Source organism: Ranitomeya imitator, chromosome 2 (genome assembly GCF_032444005.1).
Source record: "Ranitomeya imitator isolate aRanImi1 chromosome 2, aRanImi1.pri, whole genome shotgun sequence".
NCBI lineage: Eukaryota > Metazoa > Chordata > Amphibia > Anura > Dendrobatidae > Ranitomeya > Ranitomeya imitator.
The window spans coordinates 202,118,603-202,139,242 of record NC_091283.1 but is presented as its reverse complement, the minus strand read 5'-3'; the positions used below and the strand labels follow the sequence as shown (position 1 = coordinate 202,139,242).

Below are 20,640 nucleotides of genomic sequence, written 5' to 3'. Positions count from 1 at the left end.
GAGCTTTATCTGGCGCAGCTCCATTCCTTCTCTATGAGGGTGCCAAGAGCTTTATCTGGCGCCGCTCCATTCTTTCTCTGTGAGGGTGTCAAGGGCTTTTTCTGATGTCACTATATTCCTTCTCTATGAGCGTGTCAAGAGCATTTTCAGGCGTTGCTCCATTCTTTCTTGATGAGGGTGCCAAGGGCTTTTTCTGATGTCGCTCCATTCTTTCTCTGAGGGTGCCAGGAGCTTATTCAGGCACTGCTTCTTTCCTTCTCTATGAGGGTGCCACGAGCTTTATCTGGCGCAGCTCCATTCCTTCTCTATGAGGGTGCCAAGAGCTTTATCTGGCGCCGCTCCATTCTTTCTCTGTGAGGGTGTCAAGGGCTATTTCTGATGTCACTATATTCCTTCTCTATGAGCGTGTCAAGAGCATTTTCAGGCGTTGCTCCATTCTTTCTTGATGAAGGTGCCAAGGGCTTTTTCTGATGTCGCTCCATTCCTTCTCTGAGGGTGCCAGGAGCTTATTCATGCACTGCTTCTTTCCTTCTCTATGAGGGTGCCACAAGCTTTTATCTGGCGCAGCTCCATTCCTTCTCTATGAGGGTGCCAAGAGCTTTATCTGGCGCCGCTCCATTACTTCTCTGAGGGTGTCAAAAGCTTTTTCCAGTGCCGCTTTTTTCCGTCTCTCTGAGGGTGCCAAGACCTTTTCTGGCAACCCCTTAGAAAATTATTGGAGCAGCAGTCGGGCATCAGACATGCTGCTCCATTTTATAAATAGGAATTAAAGTGCCCAGTTGGTGAAACATTTTTTGTCGGACCCCCACCAATCAAGTTAGTTTTAAAGCTCTTTAAAACAGTTATTGGAGAGAACCAGATTTTTTTCCCCCAATCATAGATCGTAATAATGATAAATTATATATATATATATATATATATATATATATATATGTACACAAAACTCATAGGACCAACATCACTTACTGTGAACACAGTCCTCCACTTCAGGACTTGTTACTGAATCCTTTCCTCCAAAATCAGAGCTGCACTCGGAGCGGAGGTCTTCGATCTTGTTGGGGATGTCCTCGGAAGTTGCACTAATGCCTTTAAAAAAAAAGAAAAAAATAAGTCATCTATTTGGTTCCTAATCTCTTACCAATGAGATCTAACTTTTTTTTTTCTTCTTTTTTAATGGATCTTACCGGACACAACGCTCAGGCCTGGCGTGCTGGGTCTGGAGCTGACCTCTCGCACCTCGGTGTCGTCGGACGTACTCCCCAGCCCCGAGCAGCTCTCCAGCTCCTGCAGCCGCTCTTCCTGCTTCAAATCTGGGGCTTCTGGGAAAAAACCTGCTGCGTCATCAAGACGTTTGAAACTTTCCCATAACGAGATATCAAAAAATGAATTGCATTTGGCTACAGATGTCAAAAATTAGCCCTTCGTGAGTGATATTATTCCAGTAGGAAGACGCAGCGATAATCCCGTAGAACGCACCGCACTGGCTCCGGGACTGAGACCAGATTACAGCTCTGGCCACTTCTGCACACAAAGGCACTATGTTACAAGAGCAGTCATTTGCAAAAAAAAAAGGCACAGATTTTTATTTTTTAATTGCAAAAAAAATATATATATATTTGATACCACCCAGTGTCCTATAAATGAAATCTCATTTAAAGCCGTGGGATCTGGAAACTTTTTGTAATAAAAGTTAAGGAAACTTTTCTATAGACGTTGTATGGTCACCTTTCTTACAGTGGACGCATATATAATCCGCATGTGATGCCTAGTATTGAGACTCACCCGAATCACTGGGCAGGACCTCCACACTCCAGGCTTCACTGGTGGTCTCGGAGATGGTGGATCCAGTACAAGGGTCTAGTAGTATGGAGCCTGACCCAGGCAAGCACAGCAGACTGCCCAGCATGTTCTCTGCAGCTGCACCTGGAAGAAGATGGAGATTTACCGTCATTAATGAGAATGTGCTCCAGCCCTCCTTACCTCGCCTAAGCCCTTCCTTATATGCACTGATTAAGTCACGGCTTTTAGAAGAAGGCAAAACATTATTTTTTGGGGGGAGGGGTTATTTTTCTAAACTTCTTTAAGAAAAAAAAACTATATATAAACTACTCTTTATGTACAAACAAAATGTAAGTCTGCAAGGACAGGGTCCTCTCCCCTCTGTACCAATCTGTCATTGTACATTTGTTTACTGTAAACGATATCTATAACTCTGTAGGTGACCCCTTCTTATGTACAGCACCATGGAATTAATGGCGCTATATAAATACATAATAATAAAATAATATAAAGAAAAAAAAAGGTCTCCTCTGCATCCTTAAGGCCACAATAGGCTGTACTCCAAGGGGTTAACAAGTAATGTAGTCAGTCTACAGTCCTGTAAGTGACCACTAGAGGGAGCCGGGCAGTCACCAGAATTGCGCGGCGGAGCGTGACCTTCCATCTAGTCTTTAGCGCTTCCCTCTATTATTTTTAGAGTACACAGTGCTCGTGACCTTGCACAATAGCACCCGAGAAATCCTCTGACGTCAGTGCGTGGCGCTGCCAAGGCGGACAACGGGGAAACGACCGAAACCGCAGATGGAACCTTCACTAAAGATGCTTACGAGGACATTTTTCATTGCTGCTGTTCACACCGCATTCCGGCAATATGGTGAGAGTATTCTCAACATTAAAAGTTACGCCCCATATCCATGGGATAGGCGATAACTTCCTGACCGCTATGTGAATGGAGCAGTGATCAACCAAGCGTGCTGCAGACCCGCCTGAGCGCTGCACACCGAAAGCGGGCCCAGCGCTGCACACCGAAAGCGGGCCCAGCGCTGCACACCGAAAGCGGGTCCAGCGCTGCACACCGAAAGCGGGCCCAGCGCTGCACACCGAAAGCGGGCCCAGCGCTGCACACCGAAAGCGGGCCCAGCGCTGCACACCGAAAGCGGGCCCAGCGCTGCACACCGAAAGCGGGCCCAGCGCTGCACACCGAAAGCGGGCCCAGCGCTGCACACCGAAAGCGGGCCCAGCGCTGCACGCCGAAACCGGGCCCAGCGCTGCACGCCGAAACCGGGCCCAGCGCTGCACACCGAAACCGGGCCCAGCCCTCCAGACCTGCCCGAACGCAGCACTGCACAGCCGCCTGAGTGCAGCGCTTAGTTATTTCTGGCGCTCCCATTAGGAAGGGCTAGAGCAGCAATACGCATGATTGACCATTGCCCTATTCATACAGGGTTCTCAATCCTGGCTTTCTGAATCTGTGGGTTCCCAGTCCCGGGTTTCTGAATCTGTGGGTTCCCAACAGTCAGAACTCCAGCGATAAAAAAAAAGTTATTGCCTAGCAAATGGATAGAGGATAACTTTGAAACATGAGCCGACGCAGTATCAGACACATCCGCATGGACGTGTGTCGTTACCTGCTGACCACACATTTGCAACCCATGTTAAAAGGGATCGAATGCCACATTTCACAATACAAACTGTACCCATTATTAAGTAGATCTTAAGACATGATGAGGCAGTTGTAATTATTTTGAAAATATGACAAAATGGTTGTATAATCCTGATCTGATATTGAAATTACCATTTTTTGAATACCGCTATACAGTGAGATCTCATAAGTCCAAAATAATTCAGTTTCTGCCTACAAAGCCTAACAGCTACAGCTTGCACTGAGAACTGAGTGATCTCAGCAGCAGGAAGGACACCGAGGAGTAGTCAATTAAGCTAAGTGGGAAGAGATTCAGCAGCAAGGAGGAGGAACAATGAGGAGCAGTCAACCAGGCTAGGTGGGCGAGGATTCAGCAGCAGGGAGGAGGGACACTGAGGAGCAGTCAGGATAGGTGGGCGAAGTTTCAGCAGCAGGGAGGTGGGACACTGAGGAACAGTCAGCGAAGCTGTGTGGGCGGAGATTTAACAGTGGGGAGGAAGGACACGGAGAAAGCAGCCAACCAGGCTACAAAAAGGAAAAATTCAGCAGCAGGGAGGTGGGACACTGAGGAACAGTCAATGAAGTTATGTGGGTGGAGATTCAGTAGTAGGGAAGAGGGACACTGAGGAGCAGCCAACCTGGCTAGGTGGGCACAGATTCAGCAGCACGGAGGAGGGACACTAAGGAGCAGCCAACCAGGCTAGGTGGGCTGAGATTCAGCAGCATGGAGGAGGGACACTGAGGAGCAGCCAACCAGGCTAGGTGGGAGGAGATACAGTAGCAGGGAGGAGGGACACTGAGGAGCAGCCAGGCTAGGTGGGCGAAGTTTCAGCAGCAGGGAGGTGGGACACTGAGGAACAGTCAGCGAAGCTGTGTGGGCGGAGATTTAACAGTGGGGAGGAAGGACACGGAGGAGCAGCCAACCAGGCTACAAAAGGGAAAGATTCAGCAGCAGGGAGGTGGGACACTGAGGAACAGTCAATGAAGTTATGTGGGTGGAGATTCAGTAGCACGGAGGAGGGACACTGAGGAGCAGCCAACCAGGCTAGGTGGGCTGAGATTCAGCAGCATGGAGGAGGGACACTAAGGAGCAGCCAACCAGGCTAGGTGGGAGGAGATTCAGTAGCAGGGAGGAGGTACACTGAGGGGCAGCAAACCAGGCTAGGAAGGTGGAGATTCAGCATCAGGGAGGTGAGACACTGAGGAACAGTCAATGAAGTTATGTGGGTGGAGTTTCAGCTGTAGGGACGAGGGACACTGAGGAGCAGCCAACCAGGCTGGGTGGGTGGAGATTCAGCAGCACTGAGGAGGGAAACTGAGGAGCAGTCAATGAAGTTATGTGGGTGGAGATTCAGCAGTAGGGACGAGGGACACTGAGGAGCAGCCAACCAGGCTAGGTGGGCAGAAATACGGCAGCAGGGACACTGCGGAGCAGTCAATGAAGCTATGTGGATGGAGAATAAAGTTCAGACTTCCAAAAAAGATCATGTAGTCACTCTGTCTTGTGGCAGCCTGGTTTTTGGCAGTGCAAGGTGTACACTTTATCATAATTCTAGGGCACTAAAAATTTTTTAAACTATTAAAAACCTATTTCTACTATCTTCGATGCATCGCATGGACTTCTAATACGGATGTCTTCAGTGGTAAAATAAGCCCTTGGGCTCCTTAAGGAACTTGTTACACATCAACACAAAGTGGTTTTATCGCCCATGTCGTATAGTTCACTATCCAGGCGTCATATTTCCGAATCATTCATGTATACATCATGCAAAGTATCCACATTGATAAACACATCATAAGTAACTCGCTGAAGAAAAGACACCCCCTTTAAGCCTTACAAACTACACAAAATCCTGATTTCTGCCTTACCGGCAATTTCTTGAAGTCGATCTTCATCAATATTGGGGTCAAAGTCGCTGCCGAGAACGTCCGTGCTCCACGTCTCACTGACCGTCTCGGAAATGTCTCTATCTTCAGTCAGTCCCATCATATCCCGAATTTCAAACTTGCGCAGCTTGTCATCCAGATTGTCCTGTGTGGTGGCTGCACGGAGGAATAACGACACTCAGCCTACATCTAATATATCAGATGTATTATCAGCCGGATGTTGGTATCAGACGGATTGCTCACCTTGCTCGTGCTCCAGCAGCTGCAGTGCCTCCACCCCGTTGCTGCCCGACGGCCCGGCCCCCAACTCCGACACAGACTCCCCTTCCAGGTCCAGGGAGGACACGGAGTTGGATCGGTTTGAGGGTCCTGTAGAGACAAATTTTATTTGTTTTAATTTTATTTGAGTCGACAGCCAAATCATTTGAAGCGTTGAAGACATATCTTAAAAGGGGCTGTCTAGAACTGTAAACAACCGACGGCCTATCCTTAGAACAAGTAATCCATATTAGATTGGTGGAGGAAGGAGGGTCTTACGCTTGACACCTACGACAATAAGCGGTTTGAAGGAGCGATAATGGTTTTAAGACCCTTCAACTTTTGCTTTTCTCCACTGCGTTGAAGATTACAAGGCTATTAACGTTCAGGGCCCCAAATATGCAGATTACTTCATCAACCAAGAGGGAAGAAACAGATAGGCGTTCACTTTTCCCCCTCTATGACGCTGACCAAACATAAGGCGGCGTGATGCAGGAGAAAAAAAAGAAGCAAAAGCCCCTGGAAAAGATCAGAAACAGGAATTTTCACAATGATCTAGCAAGACTTGAGGTGTCACTAAATCATGCAGAGAACTCTTTACTCCTGTGGTATTCTGGAATTATAGAGCCCGGAGAGAAAATGGCACCTACTGCAGGTATACGGGCATAAGAAGATGAGACCTACTGCAGGTATACGGGCATAAGAAGATGAGACCTACTGCAGGTAACGGGCATAAGATCAGACCTACTGCAGGGTAAGGGGGCATAAGATGAGACCTACTGCAGGTAACGGGGCATAAGATCAGACCTACTGCAGGTAACGGGGCATAAGATCAGACCTACTGCAAATAACAGGGCATAAGATCAGACCTACTGCAAATAACAGGGCATAAGATCAGACCTACTGCAGGTAACAGGGCATAAGATCAGACCTACGGCAGGTAACGGGGCATAAGATCAGACCTACTGCAGGTAACAGGGCATAAGATCAGACCTACTGCAGGTAACGGGGCATAAGATGAGACCTACTGCAGGTAACAGGGAATAAGATGGGACCTACTGCAGGTAAGGGGGCATAAGATAGGACCTACTGCAGGTAAGGGGGCATAAGATGGGACCTACAGCAGGTAACAGGCATGAGATGGGACCTACTGCAGGTAACTGGGCATAAGATCGGACCTACTGCAGGTAAGGGGACATGCCATACATGTCTGTTGTAAGACAGTCCCTTTAAAGCCCTCACCTTCTGAGATGCCTTCCAAGTTATCACTACAGAGAGAAAATCGCAAGGTCTTGTCAGGCTTTCCATGAAGCTTTGTTTCATCCACGGGAACATCGGCTTGCCCGCCATCCACGAGCTGCATGTTCAGAACCTGAAACCACAGAAAGTAATAAGAAGCAGATACATCTTCCACAATAAGTGGCCGGACACTGGACACTCTGCTGCAGTTTGTTTTAACAAAAAAAAACTGTTCTCCACTCACCAGACTAAGGTCCAGAGCAGAGTTTATGCCGCTGCTCACAGAGTCTTTCTGCCTGCAGCGCTGACGTTACATCAACAGCGCTGCAACCAATCACTGAGCTCAGCCGCTCAGACAATCAACTCAGGCAGAGCCGCCAAGCTCAGTTGTTGACTGCAGCGCTAAGTGACGTCAGACCCGCAGCCAATACCGGACACCAGGAGCAGCGGTAAAGACTCAGTGCTGGACCCAGAAAGGGTGAGTAAGGTACTTGTTTTCTTTTTTTTTTTTTTTTTAAACAAACTGCAGCTGAGACACAGGGGTTTTCCAAAAACTAGCAGACCCCCTTTAAGTCATGTACCTATCAGAACCAAACTGTTGGTGAAAGGTAATGTGAAGCCCTAATGTTCCAATATTTAAAGGGGTTGTCCACTTCTTCTCATGCCCCAACGCTTGGCCCCAATAAAATAAAAAAAGCTTATACTCACCTCTCATAGCGATACTCACGATCCCAGCACTCTCGTGCGGTTGCATGACACACGTTGCCCGGCGCCCAATCAATGCTGGTGTAACTGTCCCCGCCTTCAGACAAATTGAGCATGAAGAGGAAGTCAGATCGGCTGCAGCCCGGACTTCCTCATGTTCAGTTTGTCCAAAGGCGGGGACAGTGATGCCAGTGCTGATTGGGCGCCAGGGTCACATGTCACAACACAGCACGAGAACCCCGGGACATCGTGTGCAGTGCAGATACCGCTGGAACGGCGCCAGCTTGGGGGGGTAAGAGTATAGGCTTTATTATTTTATCAGCGCCAAGAGTGGGGAATGAGAAGTTGTCCTAGAAGTGGTTAAACACCACAATGTAACTCCAAGTCAACCACACTTCTGCAACATCAACCTGTCCAGTTATGAAGCAACACTGATTGTGAATCAATGTCTCCTGATGTTGTGCAAATGGAACAAACAGGTAGAAATGATAGGCAGTTATCAAGACAACCCCTATAAAGGAGTGGCTCTGTAGGGGGTGACCACAGACCATGTCTTTATTCTCAGTTTCTGGCTGTTTTGGTTACTTTTGCATTTTGTCATTGCTCTCACCCCTAGAGGTACTGTACAGTAGCATGAGGCGGTGTCTACAACCCACAAAAGTTGCTCATGTAGCGCAGCTCATCCAGGATGGCACATCAGTGCGAGCTGTGGCAAAAAGGGTAGCTGTGTCTGTCAGCATAGTGTCCAGAGCAGGGAGCGGATACTAGGAGACAGGCCAGTACACCAGGAGACATGGAGGGGGCTGTAGGCGGGTAACAACCCAGCAGCAGGACCATTACCTCCTCCTTTGTGCAAGTAGCAACAGGAGGAGCACTGCCAGAGCCCTGCAAAATGACCTCCAGCAGGTCACTAACATCCATGTGTCTGCTCAAACTGTCAGAAACCGACTATGACGGTGTTATAAAGTGCCCGACATCCACAAATTGGTTTTGTGCTCACAGCCCAACATCGTGAAAGGCGATTGGCATTTGCCACAGAATACCAGGATTGGCAGATTTGACATTGGTGCCTTTTGCTCTTCACGGACGAGAGCAGGCTCACACTGAGCACATGCGACAGACGTGACAGAGTCTGGAGACGCTGTGGAGAGCGATCTGCTGCCTGCAATATCCTCCAGCATGACCAGTTTGGCAGTGGGTCAGTAATGGTGTGGGCATTTATTTGGAGTGACACACAGCCCTCCATGTGCTTGCCAGAGGTAGCTTGACTGGCATTAGGTACCGAGATGAGATCCTCAGACCCCTTGTGAGACCATATGCTGGTGCGGTTGGCCCTGGGTTCCTCCTAATGCAGGACAATACCAGACCTCATGTGGCTGGAGTGTGTCAGCAGTTCCTGCAAGATGAAGGCATTGAGGCAGTGGACTGGCCCGCCCATTCCCCAGACCAGAATCCGATTAAAACACATCTGGGACATCATGTCTCGCTCCATTCACCAATGCCATGTTGCACCACGGACTGTCCACGAGTTGACTGTGGCTTTAATCCAGGTCTGGGAGGAGATCTCTCAGGAGACCATCCGCCGCCTCATCCGGAGCATGCCCAGGTGTTGTAGGGAGGTCATACAGGCACGTGGAGGCCACACACACTACTGAGCATCATTTCCTTGTCAAGAGGCATTTCCACTGAAATTGGATCAGCCTGCAATTTGATTTTCCTCTTTGATTTTGAGTATCATTCCAAATCCAGACCTCCATGGGATATTTATATTGACTTGCATTGATCATTTTTATGTTTTATTGTTCTCAAAGCATTCCACTATGTAATGAATAAAAATTTGCAACTGGTATATTTAATTCAGTGATATTTAGTATGTGGTACTATAGTGTTCCCTTTATTTTTTTGGGCAGTGTACATACACACACACACACAACACACACACACGTGCATGTACTCTAAATGGAGCTAATTCACAAGCAGGGGGCGACTGTACATACCTCATTCTCAGACATCATGCCAGGTGTAAGTTGTGGCCCCGTTCCCAGTGAAATTACAAGCACTTCCTCGAGTTGATCTTGGGTCGCGGCGTCTTGCGCTGGCCCCTCGTGTTCAGCCTCCAGAAGGCTTGATTTGCTCCTGCTGCGAGTCACTGCCGTCAGAGAATATAAGAGTTACTTCATCAATGCTAATATGACACGTGGTGAAAAGTACGGAGAGTCCTGCACAGCACAACTGTCCACTTGTCAATACCCCAGACACAGAAAAGCCATTTCTTCTTTTTTCACTACTAATGAAAAAAAAAAAAACCTGCACAAGTAAAACTAGATAAAAAAAATAAAGCTTTTTTTTGTTTGTTTTTTGCACTAGTGTCAACCTTTTTTTCTCACATTAATTTACACAATTTTTTTCACAGATTTGTTGCATATTTTACATACTTAAATGTGCTGCAGGTGGCAATCAGGGTCCACAGACCTGCATCGTTCACTCCAGGCGCTACTGTGAAGCGCGCGCCACATGGGCGTCAGGAGATCGCGGCACACGGCGAGGCGTCAGGAGATCGCGGCACCCAGCTCCCGTATATGTAAAGACTGTCTAAGCAGTCACAGCAGATGCGAGATGTGATAACAGGAACGTAGGAATATCCCTTTAAAAGGAACTTGTTATTGGAGCATGTAGTCCCCAGCGACTTGTGATCTAAAGTGTTCGTGATCCATATAAATCGTATGAAAAAAGAAGAATCCATGTACAGAGGGATGCAATAAAAGCCACAAGGACTGATGCAAATATATTATAAAAGCAGGCTCTGAACATCCGACACATGGACGTAGACACTTCTCAGTCTGAATGACACACAGTTATGGACACATGCGCGTGATGAATAATGCAGGCTGCCGATGCCGTGATGATGAGATTCAGCAGAGAGAAACCAGACGTAAGCCAGGCTTGCCAGAAATAACCAAGAAGCGCCAAGGAGCATGCCAGGTGGAACAGCGGAAAAATAGGGATTTTTGTGTGTACTCACCGTAAAATCCTTTTCTCCGAGCCACTCATTGGGGGACACAGGACCATGGGTTATGCTGCTGTCACTAGGAGGCTGACACTAAGCTGAGACAAAAAAAAGGTTAGCTTCTCCCCTGCAGTATACACCCTCGTACTGGCTTCCAGACACCCAGTTCAGTGCAAAAGCAGTAGGATAGTAACAATATAACAAGTAACAATAGAATATAACATGTCAAACAAACAGTCAAGATCAAAAAACAAGATCACGAGCCGAAAGGCTACCAGGGTGGGTGCTGTGTCCCCCAATGAGTGGCTCGGAGAAAAGGATTTTACGGTGAGTACACATAAAAATCCCTATTTCTCCTACGCCTCATTGGGGGACACAGGACCATGGGACGTCCCAAAGCAGTCCCTGGGAGGGAAACAATACAACCAAATAACTCCGTGTACCATCTGACTACAAATGCGCAACGGCCGCCTGCAGGATACGCCTGCCAAGGGCCGCGTCTGCAGAGGAGTGAATGTGAACATTGTAATGCTTTGCGAAAGTATGCAGGCTGGACCACGTTGCGGCCTTGCAAACCTGCTCCGCTGTTGCCTGGTGCCGGATGGCCCAGGAAGCACCCATCGACCGAGTGGAGTGAGCTCTAATCCCCGCCGGGATAGGACTGCCCCTGACCAGATAGGATTCCTGGATAGCAGATCGGATCCATCTGGCTATCGTGGATTTAGACGCAGCCAAACCCTTTCTGTGACCCTCCGGGAGCACGAAAAGGTCGTCCGATTTTCTGAAGTGAGCCGTTCTGGAAATGTACCTCCTGAGGGCCCTTACCACGTCCAGAGTATGGAGAGCCTTCTCGACCCTATGTTTGGGCTGCGGGCAAAAGGAGGGAAGAATGATGTCCTCATTGAGGTGGAAAGATGAGACCACCTTCGGAAGAAACGCCGGAGAAGGACGTAGGACTACCTTGTCCTGATGAAAGGCAAGGAAAGGAGCCCGGCAGGATAAAGCGGCGAGCTCTGAAACCCTTCTGATGGACGTCACCGCTACCAGGAAGGCAACCTTCCAAGAGAGGACAGAGAGCGGAACGTCTTGAAGGGGTTCGAACGGAGGTTCCTAAAGAACCCCCAGGACCAAGTTGAGATCCCAGGTCTCTAGCGGCATCCTGTAGGGAGGAACCACATGGGAGACTCCCTGGATGAAAGTCTTGACCTGAAGGTTGGTGGCGATCCTACGCTGGAAAAGCACGGATAACGCTGAGCTCTGACCTTTGAGGGAACTCAGGGCCAAACCGGAGTCCAGACCAGACTGAAGGAAATTCAAGATGCAAGGGATAGAGAAAACGAGCTGAGGGTGACCCCGGAGCCTGCACCATGAGAAGAAGGTTTTCCAGACGTGGTGGTAGATGGAGGCGGAAGACGCCTTGCGAGCACTTAACATGGTGGGGATGACCTGCTGAGAGAAACCGGCACGAGTTAGAATCCAGGTTTCAACAGCCACGCCGTTAAACGTAGGGCCCCTGAGCTCTGATGGTAGATCGGTCCTTGGCAAAGCAGGTCTGGGCGGTCTGGCAACCGCAAGGGAACGTCGGCTACGAGCTGAACGAGCTCCGCGTACCAAGCGCGACGAGGCCAGTCTGGGGCGACCAAGATGACTGGAACTCCCTCCGTCTTGATCTTTCGGATCACCTTCGGCAGTAAGGGGAGGGAACACGTATGGGAGCTGAAAATGATGCCACGAAGAAATCAGCGTGTTCACTCCTATGGCCTGGGGATCCCGAGATCGAGCAATGAAGTTGTGGACTTTGGCGTTCAATCTGGACGCCATCAGATCCACGTCCGGGGTCCCCCAGCGAAGACAGATCTGGTGAAAAACCTCTGGGTGGAGTTCCCACTCCCCCGAGGCAAGGCCCTGGCGGCTCAGGAAGTCCGCCGCCCAGTTCTCGACTCCCGGAATGTGCACCGCAGAGATGATGGAATGGTTGGTTTCGGCCCAACGAAGGATGAGGGAGACTTCCTGCATCGCCGCCCTGCTGCGGGTACCCCCCTGGTGGTTGATGTAAGCCACCGCCGTGACGTTGTCCGATTGGACTCGTACTGGGTGACCCGCGAGCAGGGCGTGAAAGCGACTCAGTGCAAGTCTGATAGCACGAATCTCCAGGATGTTGATGGGGAGTTTGGATTCCCGAACTGTCCAGCGGCCCTGGGCAGAGTGGTGGAGGAACACCGCCCCCCAGCCAAGAAGACTGGCGTCGGTAGTTACCACTAACCAGCGGATCGGGAGGAAGGACTTCCCCTGGAGAAGAGATGGGCCCAGGGTCCACCATACGAGAGATTGTCTGACCCGCGGGGACAGGGGACAAGGGCGGTCGAGAGATGAGATACTCCTGTCCCAGTTGTCCAGCAAAGCCTGTTGCAAGGGACGGAGATGGAGTTGAGCAAAAGGAACTGCTTCGATTGCTGCAACCATCTTTCCCAGGATCTTCATGGCGAACCGAATGGTTCGCGGGCGAGGATGACAGAGCGTTCGGGCTCCCTGCTGAAGTGCTTGGGCCTTGGACCGAGGAAGCAAGACCAGCCCCCTCGAAGTGTCCAGGATCATTCCCAGAAAAGAGATCCGACGGGCAGGAACGGGAGAGGACTTGTCCAAGTTGATCAACCAACCTAGGCGCGAAAGAGAATCCAGGGTAATGTGGACGCTCGACTCGCAGGCTTGAAAAGACGGGCCCTTTATGAGGAGATCGTCTAAGTAAGGTAACACGACGACTCCTCGAGAATGAAGGATGGCCATGACAGCCGCCATGACCTTGGTAAATACCCTGGGCGCCGTGGCGAGACCGAAGGGTAAGGCCGTGAACTGGAAGTGATCCTCCAGAATGGCAAAGCGGAGGAACCTCTGATGAGACGGGAAAATTGGGATGTGAAGATAGACATCAAGGATGCCTATCGAGGCCAGAAATTCCCCTCTTTCCATCGAAGAGATGACCGATCTGAGTGATTCCATCCTGAAGTGCCGGACTCTTACGCACTTGTTCAGGAGCTTCAGATCCAAAATGGGCCGCACTTTTCCGTCCTTCTTTTGCACGACGAAGAGGTTTGAGTAGAAACCTTTGAACCTCTCGTGTTCCGGGACCGGGACAATGACCCCGCTCTGGCGGAGGATGTGAATGGCGGAAAGAAGGGCGCGAGACTGAGCTGCCGAACTGGGAAGACGAGAGGGGAAAAACCGAGTTGGAGGAGGAGAGGAGAACTCTATCTTGTAGCCAGACGATACCAGATCCCTGACCCATTCGTCGTGCACGACGGAGAGCCAGGCTTGCTGAAAAAGGAGTAGGCGTCCGCCTACTCTGATGGTATCGACTGGCACCGTTCCCGAGTCATTGAGACGGGAATCTGGGAGGTCTGGAACCTCGGGTTCTGGGCTGCCTCGGTTTCCCGCGCCAGGAAGGATTCGGCCTGAAGGAGGGATGAGCGTCTCTGTCTGTGCGAGCGGAACGGTCTGGTCTGGGAAGACCGGAAGGATTGGACCAGGCTGGGCTGGTACGAAAGGGCCGAAAGGGAAAGTAAGGCTGGCGCTGGAAAGCCGCCTTGGGCCTCTGTTGGGGAAGGAACTTGCTCTTTCCCCCCGTGGCATCGGAAATAAGCTGGTCAAGCTTTTCGCCGAAAAGGCGCCCGCTTTGAAAAGGGAGAGAGATCAGGGATTTTTTTAGAAGAGGAGTCTGCGCGCCACTCTCTGAGCCAAAGAGCCCTTCTAATAGCGATGGCGTTAGAAGCCGCCGATGCTGCGCAATTCGCTGCGTCGAGAGATGCGTACATTACATAATCGCTAGCCATGGCTAACTGCTTAGCCAGGTCCGCCATCTCAGACAGGAGGTCCTGTTCCTGAATGGATTTCGCTAGAGCGTCCGCCCAGGAAACCATAGCCTTGGTCACCCAAGCCGCGGCGAAGGAGGGGGACAGGGAAGAGCCAGAGGCTTCATACACTGAACGAGCTAGAGAGTCTAGCTGGCGTTCAGTGGGACTCTTAATTGAAGCGCCCTCCGGAACTGAAAGAAGCGTTTTAGAAGCTAGGCGTGAGACCGGCGGATCTACTAAAGGGGGATCCGTCCAGTCTTTCACGAGATCCGCTGAGAAGGGATACTTCGATACCAGGTCCTTCTTACCCGTGAAACGCTTATCTGGACGCTCCCTGTGACGCCTGACTATATCCAGAAAGGCTGGATGAGAGGCAAAAGATTTGTGGGAACGTTTGGATCTGGTAAAAGAGACCGCGTGTTCCGGCGCGGAATTAGCGTTATCATCCACCTTAAGTGCGTGATTGACTGCTACAATGAGGGAGTCAACCGTAGCTCTGAACTCCGGAGCCTCCGGGTCCAATGATACCTCGGACTCATGTTCAGAGTCGTGAACGCTGTGAGCCCCCAAAGAGGGTGAGCGAGAGGTGGAGCTGCCAGAGTCTGAGCGGCGAGGAGAGCGCTCAGGAGAGGTAGTGCGGATCCGTTTTCTGGATGACCGTGCCTCTTTAAGTGGAGAGCGGCCCCTGCTGGCCGACGATTCCCCTGCTATGGAGGGGTCTCTTAACGCCTGTAACGGATTACCCCGTTCCCCGGGAGGATTTTGAATGGATTTGATGGCGTTGGCTAAAAAATCCACGGACTGCGAGAGTGAAGCGACCCACGGGGGGGGGGGGGGGACTAGGTACGCCAGAGTCGGTGGCGGTGGAGGGCTCCTGGGCACATGGAGCATCGCAGGCAGAGCAGAGGGGAGAACTTTGAGGCCTAGGAAGTGGGGCCTGGCAGGTGGTACAGGCAGAAAAAAAGGTCGTATGCACCTTAGAGGATTTTTTGGACCTTGACTGCGACATGATTCTAATGCAAGAAAACCCACAGGGACTAATCTATGACCGTGCCTGGGAAGCAGACGGTGATGCTGCAGAGGAGAAGCTGACGATGTCTCCTTACCCCGGTCCTGTGTCCCGCTGTCCTGGGAAGCCGAAGTGTGAAGCCTGAGATAGGAAACTGGCTGCACGTGGGCGCTGTGACACCGATATGCGGCAGAGCTGGGGCGTGCAGTGAGGACCAAGATGGCTGCGAGAAGCGCCAGGGACCGGGGGGCGGCGCCACCGATGACGCACAGGGGTGGGCGGAGCCTATCGGCGGCGACTAGCGGCTAGGCCGAAGCCTAAATTTGCGGCCTCGGCCCGGCGCGCGGCCGCAAAGTCCTGACGCTTCAGCCCACCGATACTGCGCTACAGCCCACCAATGTGCCATGCTTAGGAGGAGCCCTCCGGACCGCCGGCGACCCCCCCATCCCCCACGAGACACTTACCCCGAGGAGGTGAGAGGAGCCTTAGGATGGCTGGGACGGTGCAGGGGTTGGGAAGCCTCCATCCACCAGCCCCAGACAGGGGGGTGGAGAGGAACCGTCCACCACCTGAGTCACACAGAACATTGGTGATGCAGTGTGGTCTGCACGGACACCACAGGGATAGGGCCACTGTACAGCCGAGGGTAGAACCTGGTGGACAGGGCAGATGTCCGGCAATAAAAAGGCCTGGCTGCAGGAGGAGGATACTGGAGGTAAAACACCAGTGCTCCTCTGTACAACATGGGGAGATCGGCACCCTTTTAGGGAAAAAAACCGTCACCCAAAAAAGGTCAGCTCAGGCAGTGGCTCCCAAGTCGCAGGAGAGGATACGGTGAGGTGAAACTCCCGTTCTCGCCTGTTGTTGGTTCGGGGGAGATCGGACCTTGAAAGAATCCGTCGCCCCCTTCGTCCGGAATAGATTAAAAAGAAAAAAATCCGTGAGATGAAAAATCAGTGTGCCTCCTACGGACACTAAGCTTGAACTGGGTGTCTGGAAGCCAGTACGAGGGTGTATACTACAGGGGAGGAGCTAACCTTTTTTTTGTCTCAGCTTAGTGTCAGCCTCCTAGTGACAGCAGCATAACCCATGGTCCTGTGTCCCCCAATGAGGCGTAGGAGAAAACACTGAAATCTCTCCAGAAAGATTTCACTTATTTGTTTTGAAACAATTCAGACTGTCAGATACTAAAATGACCATGGGGTAAATAAATGGCACCTCCAAAACATCCAACCGGCATTAAGAGGTGTTGTTAATTTTCCTATAGAGAAATTTGTCTTTTCCCTTAAAATTAATTTAAAGGGAAAGGAAAACTTGATCATTTTGCTGCAAAAATGCAGGACAAATCCACTGCAGTCGGATCAAACTGGACCCTGAAGGGGATTTTGGCACCACGTGTTATATATATTTGGGTGACTACTAGATTGGGATTTTGTTCTGATCTGTTACAAAATGGAAGCAAAGTGCTATGGTGATCAAGTACCGCGACGGTGGTACGCACATGCATAGCGGGTACACAGCCCTTCGACATGATGACTATGAAGAGCGATGCCACATGGCACGAGTGACATTTATTTCTACTAATAAAGACTTCTCCCTCCCCATCAAGCTGTTACATGCCGAAAATGGGTAAAGCTCCCGTCACGACAGAAGGATTTCCGAATTACACACCAAAAGGAGTCACCAGGTTTATGTGTGCGGAGAGGTTAGAAGCGGACGTGTCCCAGACTGTCATGGCTGCCAGCTGCTGCCCTAAGGAGTCAATATGGTTTATTTTGGAGTTTGCAAAAGAAAAAATAAAATTAAATCACAAATGAAACATCCGACACATAAAATACCTACAATATTTTCCCAGCAAGCACTTAGGCAAATTTAGGCTCCTGTTTACACTGCAGGGAGCCTCCATGGCAAATTCTGTCAAATTTGACAGGAAGATCAAGCATTTCCATTACCCTATTTTGCGACAGACAAAATATTTACAGACTGGCTGCCATTTAATAGCCCTGCTTCAGATACACACTGAACGGTCAGTGATAGATTGTTGGGTAACCATAGGCCGCCATCGTAGGATGATGTGCTGCCAAGAACGAGGATGTTTTCTCCAGCACAAAAGATCATTTCACCCTACGAACAAGTGTTTCAGCAGCCTGTTTATGCTGCATGATTAGCGTGAAATGAGGGTTCCTTTAAAAAAAAAAAGAAAGAAAAAAAAAAGGCGTGTCAATAATGGTGCCATATTAATGGACCTTAACGGCACGCATGGCCCCACTGAAACAACTTATTCGGGATTTATGTGCCACAGATACCAAATAATGTGACGTGGCCAGTGCCAGGATCCTGCAAGCCAGCACCGTCATAGAACCAAAAAAAAATAGATCTCCATCAGGATATGGACATTGCTGTAGATGAGGATTTTGGCCGCCAAAACCAAGGACTAGTGATTAGTGATGAGCGAGCGTGCTGGGACCAGGTGTTATCTGAGCATGCTCGGGTGCTAACAGAGTGACTTTGGCGTGCTCGCTAAGTATGTTTGAGTCCCCGTGGCTGCATGATTAATAAACCGCGGTGACTCAAACATACTTTTTGAACATGCTGAAGACACTTGGTTAGAACCCGAGCATGCTCGGATAACACGTTAACCACGATTTAAAGGGGTATTCCGCCTTGGCATCGGGAAGTGAGCAGGGATGCTGAAGACACATCTAACTCTTTAAGTAATCTGTATAAGGCTACCTGCACACCGGATGGATCTGTATCGACGCCTCCGTGTACATGGAGCTCTTATGTCTCATGTCAAATACAGGGAGATTTGCTGAGACGTATCGACACCCATGACGCCTCACCCTTACCTATAGGGAGTCTGTTCTTTCGACAGGCCGGAGTGGTGGCTGGAGACAGCTGTGGGGTGCTGTAAGGAGTACCGTCATAGTTGTTCTTGCCTGGCTTTGCTTGCGGCACAGTAGCCAGTAGGTTCTCCAGGGCCATTCTATCCTCATCTCGTAGCTGATCAGATATGACGCCACGCAGGAAGCCAAGCTGCAGGAAAAAGCAACATTACAAAGTCTTAAAAGGATTTTCTGGATTCAGATCACCCTTCCAGCCCAGGTGCAGTTTAATATAAGAAAATTTAAAAAAAAAAAACCACATTTTATTCACCCTCCCCAGGTCCAACACTGAGTCTCTGTCGCTGCTCCTAGCGTCTGCAGCGCCAATGTCACGTCGACAGCGCTGCAGCTAATGATTGAACTCTGGCGCATTGACAGAACGAGCCGCTGAGATCACAGATTGGTTGCAGCGGAATCATGACTACAGACAATAAAGGGGCTGTGAGAAGCAGTCAAGACTCCGCACTGGACCGGCGGAGGGTGATAAGGAGACTATACGAAACTGCAGCGTACGGCACACACTGACTCTGGCGCTACCGCTAAGGATGACACATTTGGGAGGTCTCTGGTTTAGGAGAAATTGGCGACCATGTTTATCCAAATGTAGGATGAAGAATTACATTTCTAGTCCAAAGAAAAAGCTAATGAAGTAGGGAAGAAAAAAAAATTCCGGAGCTCACCAAAGTGACCAGCTGTCCGTACGTCATATACACAACAGTGCGACTTAACCCTTCCAGGAGGTTTATAGAAGATAACGGAGGAGTTTCCACCGCCCGGCCTCCAATAACTACATCCAGGAAAGCAGCAACGCAGCCCTATGGGGGAGAGGAAAGAAATCCGGTTATGTATAGAAAACCTAGGGAATTCAGGTGAAATATTACCCATGTCATACCGGGCTGTCCATAATCTATCCCCTCTATAGCCATGACATAAATGTACCGATACCTCCTCACAAGACCTCTCCTAATATCTGCTCCCCACAGAGAGTCCAAGATTTCTCCCGTGCTTCCCATGTACTCTGGAAGGCACTACATCAGCACATCACACCAAGTTTGAAGGACTTTTCCCTTTGAACAGCACTTTAAAAAAAAAAAAAAAACATTCCCAGGTCCAGTGCAGTGTCTGACGCTACTCCCAGTCTGTTACTGTCTGCAGCGCTGACTTCATGTCGACAGCACTGCAGCCCATCAGTGAGCTCAGCTGGAGTTGACAGCATGAGCCGCTCAGCTCAATGATTGGCTGCAGTGCTGTAAATATGATGTCAGTCCTGCAGACAATAGCACGCCAGAAGCAGTGGCGGAGACTCAGAGCTGGACCCGGGGAGGATGAGTGAAGAACATTTAAAAATGGATGCAGTTTACTCCTCTTTCCTTACAAAAAAAAAAAATCCTTACAACTGTTTGCTAGGAAATCCTTGAATGTCTTGTGGTTATCAAACAGCTGCGAGACATCGAGCAACGGGACTCAAACATATTATTCGAGCACACCGAAGACACTCGGGGTTAGCACCGCAGCATGCTCAGATAACACCTTACCCCAGCAAGTTCACTCTTCACTACTCTGAAGGAAATCTCCGTCACTAGCGGCTGGGGAGTCAGTGCTTCAATCGTCTTTGTCTCCCCATTACATTACTTACTTTGTCAAATTTACTGAGATTGTTCCTGCTGCGAGAATCACCTTCCTCGAATCCAGTCAGAGCCAACTGCTGCAGGAGGCGGCCGACCTAGAGCGCCGGGGAGAAGAGACAAGGAGCTGAATGGCGGGTTTGTTATATGCAGATCGGCCGTATTCAATGACTGCCCCGGACGCTGCCAACAGGACTCCCATCCAGCCCGGCCTTCCTATAATGATTTCTTTGACATGCTATCAAAGGGGAAACAGCGGAGTGGGGATTAGATTTATTAGCTGGGGGGTGGGGGGTCTTCGTGCCTGCTGAGATCAAATGTGACTTGTGTGGCTGCGATCTCACACAATGGCCATGAAGGTGACCATTACACCCAGCAGCTCTTATAGGGGCCCAGATACATCACTGATCCAATCTTTCTGTGTGGAGTTAGAAACACTTTTTACACCACGTTTTAGGCACAATATTCTGTGCTGATCAATTCCAGGCATCTTAACTATGTAAAACCACAGTCCGCACCCTCAGGCCCGGCACCCTCAGGCCCGGTGTGAAGACAGCCATGTTGGACCACATCAGGGCAGTGCAAATCTTTTTGCTTAACGCTCCGGAGGGGGCAGAACCTGATATATCGTGTGGACAGTAAGAAATCTTTAAGAGGTTCTACCATTTCATAAAGTGCATGAGGTCAGAATCGGGAGGCATTTAATAAATTTGACATATTTTCAAGTGTTACTGCACCAAAATCAACTATATCCAA

The 20,640-nt window shown here is 49.9% G+C and overlaps 1 protein-coding gene across 11 annotated transcripts in view; it reads right to left on the bottom strand.

Annotated features, from left to right (window-relative positions):
- Positions 1–20,640, bottom strand: part of GAPVD1 (GTPase activating protein and VPS9 domains 1) — a 90,271-nt gene that overhangs the window by 26,864 nt on the left and 42,767 nt on the right. For 3 of the 11 annotated variants that reach the window (XM_069748494.1, XM_069748498.1, XM_069748501.1), the window contains exons 4-14: positions 19,896–19,982; positions 18,940–19,074; positions 18,224–18,410; positions 17,046–17,126; positions 9,508–9,659; positions 6,809–6,938; positions 5,552–5,677; positions 5,291–5,464; positions 1,783–1,923; positions 1,185–1,331; positions 967–1,086 (exon numbers count right to left, since the gene is read on the bottom strand). In XM_069748494.1, the coding sequence (XP_069604595.1) occupies positions 967–1,086; positions 1,185–1,331; positions 1,783–1,923; positions 5,291–5,464; positions 5,552–5,677; positions 6,809–6,938; positions 9,508–9,659; positions 17,046–17,126; positions 18,224–18,410; positions 18,940–19,074; positions 19,896–19,982 (1,480 nt within the window). The remainder of the gene's footprint in view (positions 1–966; positions 1,087–1,184; positions 1,332–1,782; positions 1,924–5,290; positions 5,465–5,551; positions 5,678–6,808; positions 6,939–9,507; positions 9,660–17,045; positions 17,127–18,223; positions 18,411–18,939; positions 19,075–19,895; positions 19,983–20,640) is intronic. The other 8 variants (XM_069748496.1, XM_069748499.1, XM_069748497.1 and 5 more) reach the window with 5 other exon arrangements.